The sequence below is a fragment of the Lissotriton vulgaris genome, chromosome 3_1 (genome assembly GCF_964263255.1).
Source record: "Lissotriton vulgaris chromosome 3_1, aLisVul1.2, whole genome shotgun sequence".
Classification (NCBI taxonomy): Eukaryota; Metazoa; Chordata; class Amphibia; order Caudata; family Salamandridae; genus Lissotriton; species Lissotriton vulgaris.
The window spans coordinates 235,042,813-235,052,868 of NC_141689.1; the positions used below are offsets into that span (position 1 = coordinate 235,042,813).

The following is a 10,056-nucleotide window of genomic DNA, read 5'->3' on the forward strand; positions in this document are numbered from 1 at the left end:
TGCCAATTCTGAACTGGAAAAACAATTTCCTATCTAGAGGCTTGGAGATCAAATCCCAATACTGTTCAAACATTGGGGAAGTTTTAACTTCTAGGAACTGAGATGTCAGGGCAGGAGATTGACTAGAGGTCAGTGCAGCATTGTTTATCATGTCCCAGTATAACTTTTTTAGTGTAGTCTTTGAAGGAAAATCATCTGGGTCTGTTACGGACCACAAGTGCTCAAGGTGCAATTTTTGAAGTAATTTCCTCACTTCTTTTAGCCAAACAACTTTATGGAAAATGTCAGAGTTATCAACATCCAGAAGGGCAGCTGCGTAATGACTCAACTCCGGAGTGGTTTTTATACGCCTCCAATATAGGAGGGGACGCAGTCTGATCATGTCCTCAATCCTTTTCCTCCCAAGGTCGTAGTGGAGAGGAGTTGAGGGGGTGCTCTGTGGAACACCAATTAGGCCCCGCAGAAATTTGTTTTCTGCCACTGTTAAAGTGTTCAAATTGGTGAAACCCCAAAGTTCTGATCCATAAAGGCATGCACCCAGCACTTTCATGCCATAGATCTCCATTATTGGCTGTATTGGTTTTGTGAATGAAGATTTGTGCTTTTTGGCTATTGCCCCTGCCAACTGGTTAAATTTTAACAATACAAAGTCCATATGAGATCTCCAGTTCATACTAGCATTCAGGGAGATGCCTAAGTAGGTGAAGGCATCCACTTCTTCCAAAAAAGCCCCATTGTAAACCATTTTCCCCTTGGATTTCTTGGAGGGATTCAGATTCATAAATTTTGTCTTTGTTGTGTTTATTTCTAAGCCCCGGATCCGGCAGAAATCACCAAAAGCGTTTATTGTCTTTTGTAGACCACTAGGGGTCCGCGAGACCAGCAGGGTGTCATCTGCGAACATTAGTACTGGAACTCGCTTCCCATCTAGTAATGGAGCATCCGTCGGAACTTGCTTCAGAAAGTCCACAATGCCATTGATGTAGAGGGAGAATAAGGTGGGGGCCAAGACACAACCCTGTCTCACGCCTCTCTCGACAGGGAAGGATTCCGTGACCTCTCCCTGGGCTCCCCACCTTATCCGGGCATAGTTGTTCTCATGGAGCCTTACAAGCAAAGTTAATAATTCAGGACTTATTCCTAAATCCCTTAAAACATCCCAGAGTTTTTGCCGGGGAACTAAATCAAACGCTGACTTCAGGTCAACGAAAACAGCAAACAGAGGACCATTTAGCAGGGTGACATTTTTCCAGTATATAGTTAGGAAGTGGAACACCTGATCGACAGAGCTAGTTAAAGGGCGAAATCCCGCTTGGTAAGGGGAAAGGATGTCCTTATCAACTATCCAGGCTTGTATCTTGTTTTGAACCATCCTGCCCATCAGTTTTTGGGCACAGTCGATGAGGCTGATGGGCCTGTAGTTGACTGGTAGAGCCTTGTCCCTTTTTTTGTACACTGGGATTATTTCTGCTCCTTTCCATGTTGCTGGTATCTTTGCCCCCTGTGCAATGGCATTTCCAAGCCATACAAAGTATTTACACCAGCTATCTCTGTCTGATAGGAAAACATCTGCCGGTATGCCATCAATTCCTGGTGCCCTGCCTCTGGTCACTCCATCCATTGCCTCATGTAGTCTTTTAATGAGAATAATTCATTAGTAAAAAATACCCTTTCAGGAAGGGGAACAGCCTGTAGACCTGGATTGTCAGCATATTGGGGTTTGAAAAAATCCACCCAGGACTCCTTAGGTACATGATTTTTCGGGCATTCAGCTACACCCCCTGAGCCCCACTTTAATATGGCCCAGAACTCTTTCTGATGTTTATCAACACATGCCTTCTTCAAATCTTGCCAAAGGTTCTCGTCCCATTGCTTTTTTGCCTTAATCTGGGTTTTTCTATATTCATCCCTGGCATTTAGAACTCCCGTTCTAGATCTTAATGCGATACTAAGGTTGTGTCTTGCTATTCTACATGATTGGTCGTACCAGCCCTTCTTTATGGGTGGTCCAATACCCTTCCTCTTCTTGTTTGTTTTAAAGAATAGCTTCTGGATACTAGCAAAGAACTTTGGCTGTGACTCTTCAATCCTTACTTTAAAATTTTCATCGTTCAGTAACCCCTTAAGTGCTGCGTCGGTGCGTTGGCCGACGGCAGCACTACCTCCCCAGTGCTGCGCACGACCATTGGACGTCCATTCAGCACTAGTTCCAATGGACAGCGCAGCACTGGGGAGGGATGTTTACTAGCATCTATGAGGTTAAAACCTGTAGTCTGGCGACTTCATCAATAACTAACCCCTCAAGGACCTGCATATCCTCTGGGTTGCCTGCTAAAGTTGCCCATCTGATATGACGGAGATTATTAGATGGAACAACATCTAAAGTCGTAAAGTTCCTAGCTAAATTTTCTATCGTTATTTTTTGTTCTAGGTTGAATAGTAAAGACAAAGGATTGTGATCATTCTCCAACCTAGATATGACCTGCATGTCGACCACTTTGCTCCAACCTCTAACATCTATCAGAATATAATCAATCCTGCTACTTGATCTTAGGTTATCAAAGGTATGCCTACCCTGTAAATCAGAAGGGGTGCGGCCATTGGCTGCCCTCAATCCTCTGGATAGGCATAAACTTTTAACCTGTATAGCTACTTCTGTCCATTTTTTAACCGTCGGAAGGTCTAACTGGGGAATTCCCCATTTGGTGTCTTCTTCATATGTCAGGTCGTTATCCTCACAACCTAGGGGTTCAAATGTTGTGTTTAGGTCTCCACCCACCATAATAGTGTACTGAGTGGATAACATCTCTAGGTCAATGTCTAAAGCTCCTACTATGTCAGAGGACATACCCCCTTGGGTTCCCCTTGCATAGATGTTATATATTGCCAACTTGTAACCGTCATTCCAAGTGAGCAGTATAGAAAGTAGGTCGCTATTAGAGATATGGTTCTGCTTGATAGTACATTGCAGGGCTTGCCGTATCCAAATAGTTAGACCCCCTGAGGGGCGACCCTTAGTATTCTTCTTCGCGGGCACATAAAAGTTTAAAAAGCCCAAGCGAAAAACTGGTGACACTGACCATGTTTCTTGTAACAGCACAATGTCATAAGAATCTATAAAGTCACACCATTCTGGAGTCTCTATTTTATGTTGGATACCCGCGATATTCCATGAGATGATCTTAATGCAACTTTCCCTTTCCATATTCCTCTTATTTAAGGGAATAGCCAGGTTAGGGGAAGGCGCACAAGGTGGAGACCTTACTTCGACTACATTAATACCAGTGTGAACAGGTAATCAACTGTTCTGTACTGGATTAAAGGTGTAGTCTCTAGGTTCAGTTATCTTGTACTCACAACAATCTGTTCCTGTTGTCATGAAAATACTAGAATTCCCGTGTTTGACCTTTGCAATCTTTAGTTGCCCTAAGCTCGTTGATTTTTCCAGTCAGTCACATTGACTTAGCCCTGATAGGGCAGAGAACCTATTCTCTATCGCAATTCCCCAATTATTTTTCTTTACAGGGTATTTGGCTTTTCTTATTACAGGGTTCCATTTGGTTTTTAACAGTGTTGGATTTATATTATTTCCCTTTTTTGTGTAAAAGAAGTCCAACGTTAATGGCACTATTTCAGTAGATCTACGCTGGGGGGGATATATATTAGCTAGTATGTTTGGTAGGACTTCGGGATCTGAGAAGTGCAACACCACGCAATCCCCCCTGAACTTTTTGATGCCACCCCCGATCCATTCAACCCTTCTAGCTTTTACTACTTCCTGTGCCAACTGATCCCTGCCTCCTGGTTTAAAAGCCATATTCTTTGATAACCAATGAAGTGATTTATTTATCAAAGAAGGGATGTTCTCTACTTGCCCTGGTTCTAATTGAGGGACATTTGCTAAAACCAATATTAGTGGGGAAGCTTCCACTATTAATTCTACGGGCCCTTTATCTGTGTTCTCTATCTCATTTGTACTTCTAGAGGCGGGCCTTGCAGAATCCACATCAATGATAGCTGGGTTTGGAATTCCCGTCCCCTCTCCCCCTTGGCCAGGCCTCCACGTGGTGTTTTGGGAAGTATTTGCTGTAGTATCTGGCCCAACTGCGGCTTTGGTATTTTTCGGATCAGCCATAACCAAATTTATTGGAGCAGTCTTTGGTGTTTCTTCTATTGTTTTTTGCAAAAGTAACCCCAGTCTAGTGACCTCTGCTGTAAGCAGGTCAATTTTGCTTAGGAGTGGTTTAGCAATAATTTTAATTTTATTATCTATGGCATTCAGTAGCTTTTTAAATTGATCTTCATCCAGGTGAACTTTTCCTCCCCCATTACTCCCAGTATCATCTCCAGTTTTCTCCTGAGGCGAGGCCTCAAGGCGCTTTTTTCCTGATCGAAGACCACCCCTTTTTGGTATGTTCTTCCCCCCACCCTTTGTTACTCTAGGGGCTGGGACCGGTGTAGGGATTTCCTCTTCTAAAGTAATAATTTCAGTATCAGTTATACATTCAGGAACTGGTTCATTGATTGCAACTAATAATTGGGTCAGTGCTTATTATCTGTGGTTTGGAAGACCTCATTGCTAATATCAAGAACTGAGAGTGGTAGAGGCGTGTTGTCGATGAGCAAGTCCGGTGAATAGCTAAAACCCAAAGATGATCTCCTGTCCTGATTAATTTTGGCAACTTTCTGTACCATATAATTGTCTATTGTATTGAGTGGAGCAGAAGATGCTTTAACTTTGGACATTTTAGTAACAACGATACTGGTCCTTGGGATTAGAGTCAATATGATGTCCCAGTCAATTATAGGAATGAGGAGATTACTTCACTTACTTGGGTGTTTTTGGGCAGCGGTCTTGGCCCTGCTCCTGCCTTTTCCTGCCGATGAGGGCCGTAGAGGGCCCGCCCTTTGCCCGGGCTTAGCCCCGGGCGTCCCGCTCGTGTCCCGCGCAGCGGGTAACTGAGGCGCTTTTGTGCGCCTCCTGGCGCCCTCGCGTCGTTGGTAAGCGCGCCGCAGCGTAGGCTGCCGGGAATTGAAGTCCCGGAGCGGCGGCGCGTGTAGTCCTGATGGAAGATGACTCTCGGCGGTGGCGGCTTAGTTCCTGGTGCCTGTTTGCCCCAAAATGACTCCTGGCGGTGGCGGCGTGGCAGCGTCAAGCAGGTGAGTGATTCACTGTCTCCCCCGCTCCGCCGGTAACTGAGGCGCTTTTGTGCGCCTCCTGGCGCCCTCGCGTCGTTGGTAAGCGCGCCGCCGCGTAGGCTGCCGGGAATTGAAGTCCCGGAGCGGCGGCGCGTGTAGTCCTGATGGAAGATGACTCTCGGCGGTGGCGGCTTAGTTCCTGGTGCCTGTTTGCCCCAAAATGACTCCTGGCGGTGGCGGCGTGGCAGCGTCAAGCAGGTGAGTGATTCACTGTCTCCCACAGTGAAATACTATATCAGGGTCCTGAAGGCGCCTCCCAACTCGCTAAAAGCCCATCTGAAAGTCATCTTTGAGACCCAGGGCAACGCCAGGCACCAGTAGCTGCACGATGCAAGTATGTCCCTTCAAATTGAACAATCCGCGCTACTAATTGGGAACTTCCCTACACAGGCTGGAAAAGGGCTATAATCAGTTCAGGCAAAAAACAACTTTGAGAGTCCAGGGTTTAACCTTAATAAAGAACTCCCCCTCCACCAACCTCCTATAACTCCTAGAAACAATAAACGTAAGAGCCCGCAGAACGATTCTGTATATGGGACTATTAGGTTTACCAGCTACAGAATTTAATCTAGCATGGGCCCGCCAGGGTGGCGGCAGAGCCTGCAGACTCTAATTACAACAAGGGTTCTCTCTCCCGAGCGCACTCACCATGCTGGCGGCTCCACTGCCGTAGCGGAAAGCAGCTCCTAAAATCCGGGGAAACAAGCACTAGACGGCTGCACGATTTGGATAATAGAAGTAGGAGCAGCACAGGAAAAACACACGAGTGTGGAAATAAAAAGAGGACGAAGTGACGATTCCGAAACGTACTGAGCAACATAGATACAGAAGAAAGATGTGAAGGAACGTCGCTTTTAGCTGTGTGTAGATAGCGTGACCATCTTTGAGATCTGCAGAGGTTAAGACAATGTCTAACCGTTTGTAAGGGAAAGAGAATTTGCGCTGTTAAAGTGAGGCCCCCCTCATTGTCTGCCCTCACTTTTGAAAAAAATTCTCAATTTCGGTAATTTTCCTAACACAATGAAAGCGATAATCATTCCGTACGTTATTGTACCCTTGGGGCATCTACTTAACTGTTCAATCAGCTCTGATTTAGCCTTGTGCTCTGAACTGTTGCCACACATATATTAATAGGATGTAGCAGGTCCGTAATTTAATTAGAGTAAATAAATGTACTATGAACTGAACGAACTACGCCATGAACCCATAAACAACCAGTTGGAGTGCCGACAATATGGAACTTAAGTCCCCAAAGGCGAGAACTGAAATTAAACAAGCATTTGCAAAGCAAGAGTACTCACATTTACGCGAGACCTCTTGAATTGCAAACGGGAGTGCGGGCGGGCGTGATTAAGGCATGAACAACGGGAGTGGGAGGGGGCTGGAGAGAAGGCACGACAGCGGGAGGGGTGGCAGGATACAAAGTAGTGCTCAGGAAATATGCAGTAAAGGGGCCAATAGCCATGGAAGGAGACATGGTTGTCTTAAGGAGAGACTAGCAGCCTGTAAACCAATCAGAAGGCAGCATTTAGAAAGGCCAAAGCCGCAAGCCAATGAAAAAGTGGGCAGGAAAGTGGGCAGGGTGTAATAGTGTGCCTTTCACTTGTTTGTACATAGCTGTCCCTTTAAGAGCCTGAGTTATCCTGAGTTACTGTTTAAGCTGCACCATAGCAATAGAATGGTCATGTGTGGTAAGTAAGTCAGTTGCATCTGACTGGAGCAAGCTGATGGATGGGACATTTTCTTTTCCTGAATAAACTTACCTTTATTCATCTCTCTGAAGTTTCATCTTGATTTTACACTGGCGACGATGGTCTGAAACCTACCCTGCGTATCAAGAACTTCATTTTAATGGATTTGGATTTGTCTCAACATCAAATAACTTTCAAAATCTACAGTCTTCAACGCTGTTCTACAAAGTCTTTATCTACTTTCCTGTGAGTAATATTTTGTTTGGAAACAACTCTGAGCATCGCCACATGCCTCACTCTGACAAACTGTAGTTTAAGGGTTGGAAGGCTTCGATGTGGGCTCACTTAGAGTGTGTAGAAAACAATTTATCACTTGATTCTACTTTGTAGTAAAGACAGCATTTTAAGGAAACCTGCCAATCATTTTGAATTAGAATTTTTAAACGCTGTAGGAAGTCTATGGAGTCTATGGCTACAACTGTTAATGTCTGTGATTAGCTTGAGAAGTTATTTATAGCGTTGCTCACACTGCAGTAGCTGTTTGTAGGAAGCGGAAAGGAAAGCCTTTTAATTGTACAAGGGTTAATTGCGCTAATTGAACAAGGATTACCTGCGCTGAAGTTAATCACTTTTTGTACTTTCTTCAATGTTGTAAAGCCATTAAGGAGAAAATTATTCTAACAAGAAACGCGATGCACGTTTGGTCAAAGAGGCTATAGGTGTGGACAAAATGTGTGAATTAGCGAGCGCCAGAGAAAGCTGCTACAGGTATTGTATTGTATTGTAATTGCATTTATCTAGCGCTTACTACCCCTGACGAGGCGTCAAAGCACTTTTTCCGGAAGTAGCACGCTACTCCGGGACCCATCGAGGATTAGTATTGAATTAGTATAGTGAAACATGCAAGTACATTTTAAGTGGTGGATAGGTTAGACAGTTATTTGGATTTGGAATGATAGCAGAAGGATAGAGGAGGACAAAGGTTTGTATTTATATAGCGCTTGTTGACGCACGCTATTCAGGAAGCCTATAAAGGATTAGTGGTGAATTAATATGGTGAAATATGAAGTAATTTCAGTGGTGGATAATAGTCAGTTATTTGGAGTGAGAAGGATAGCGGAGGGATAAAAGGGAAAGAAAGATTTGCATTCATATAGCACTTGTTACCCCTGATGGGTGTTGAAGCGCTTTTCTGGCGAGTAGCAAGCTACTCTGGAACCCATAAAGGATTAGTGTTGAAAATTAGTATAGTAAAATATTAAGTAATTTGAGTAGTGGATATGTTATTCAGTTATTTGGGTAGAGAAGGGCAGGTGGGGGGATAGAAGAGGGAAAGAGGTTTGTGTTTATGTAGCGCTTGCTACCCCTGATGGGGTTTTGAAGCGCAAGTACCACGCTACTCTGGAACCCATCAGGATTAGTGTTGAATTAGTATGGTGAAATATGAGAGTAATTTTAGTGGTGGATATGTTAGTCAGTTATTTGAATTGAGAAGGTTTGGGGAGGGGTAGAAAAGGAAAAAGCTTTGCATTTATATAGCGCTTGTAACCCTGATGGGGTGTTGAGACTCTTTATTGGCGAGTAGCACGCTACTCTGGAACCCAATAAAGGATTAGTGGTGAATTAGTATAGTTGAATATGGAATTTGAGAAGTGAACATGTTAGTCTGTTCATTTTGATTGAAAAGGATAGTGGCGGGATAAAAGAGTGAAGGATTTTTTTTTTTTTTTAGGTCCTAGCAGTAGAAGGAGGCTTTTGGATGAGTGAAAAGGAGTTTTGGAGGGGAGGAGTCAGAGGGAAGAGTTTAGAAAGGTTTGTTTTAGGGGATCGGTATAGTAAAAGGTAATGCAAGGAGGGGTACAGTCTAGAAAGGGTTATTTTGGCGATCATAGTAGTGGTATGGGATAAATGAGAGAGTGGATGTAGAGGATATATTGATAGTTGTATAGGATGAGAGATAGGTTAGTGCATTGGAAGGAGTAGTAGAAAGAAGTTTGAGATGAGTCAGAAGGTTGGACTAGAAGATATATTGAGCGAAGTGTAGGCTGAGAAATAGGGTAGTGGCTTCCTTTATAAATAAACAAAGCGCCAGCTGCCCCAACGATCTATTTCAACTGTCATCCTCTACCCGACTGGTTACTGTGGCTTTGTTGAAGATAAACAACATGGTGTCTCACCTGTTGCTATGCCTCTCTCCGGAGTTCCACGCATTCTGTTCATGATGCTTTAGGAATCAGCTTCTGCTCCTGCGTCCTCGGTGATTTCAGCATTCTAATGCGCAGCGTGTACGTGATTAACGTCACGTAAGCGCCATTTAAAAAAAATAAATCTTTATTTTGGACAGACTCGAAGCGGACAAGCGGGCTGTTATGAAGGAAACGTTAAGGGACGCATTGTAGTGTGACTTGCTGACATCGACGTTTATCATTGATGCTCCTTTCTCGTGGTGGTACTGTATTAATAGACGTCCTCAAGTAAGAAACTTTCAATTAAAAGCTTTAAAGATGCAACGGCTTTGAAAAGTCAAGGACTTCGTGACACATTGGAATCATTTATAGGAGTGTTTTACTGTCACACAGTGCCATCTAGTGGTTTTTCTTCAAAGTATTTTTCTTTTTCTTTTCTTTTTAACAAAATGTATTGAAGTTGACCAACATTATTTCCTCTTTTTTGTATGGTATATTCAGTATCATTTTGTGTGGGTGGCATTTATTAATAACAGTTTAATTTCCTTTTATGTGAGAATTCTAACAAGCTCATTTGAAATTTTTACATAAATGTATTAAAGACACCTTTCTAGTGCAGGTAGTTCTAACAGCATAACACATCAACTTCACAGCCTTCATTAGGCTGTTACATGTGTATGTTTTTTGTGATTGTTGAATTTTGCTTGCATTCGCTAAATTCTATAATCTAGTATTTCGTGTTTTTCAACCCGTTTATGCAGAATGGTGCAACACCACCTTTCTTCCTTTCAACACCAGGGGATCCACCCGAAAAGTGGCAGAAGGCGAAAAAGGTGTTTGAAAGGTATACTAAGGTGTGTGGCACAAACTTAAGTGCAGAACGAAGAACTGCACTCTTGCTTCACTGTTTAGGGTCGGAAGGACAGGAAGTGTTTGATCACCTTCCTGATATAAATGACCAGACATTGAATGAATATGAA

The 10,056-nt window shown here is 43.5% G+C and overlaps 1 protein-coding gene across 3 annotated transcripts in view; it reads right to left on the reverse strand.

Annotated features, from left to right (window-relative positions):
• Window positions 1–9,174, reverse strand: part of FDX2 (ferredoxin 2) — a 290,248-nt gene extending 281,074 nt beyond the window's left edge. Inside the window, exon 1 of one of the 3 annotated variants that reach the window (XM_086960343.1) lies at window positions 9,068–9,174. In XM_086960343.1, the coding sequence (XP_086816469.1) occupies window positions 9,068–9,110 (43 nt within the window). In that variant the 5' untranslated portion in view covers window positions 9,111–9,174. The remainder of the gene's footprint in view (window positions 1–9,067) is intronic. The other 2 variants (XM_086960341.1, XM_086960342.1) reach the window with 2 other exon arrangements.
• Between the last annotated feature and the right edge of the window lie 882 nt (window positions 9,175–10,056).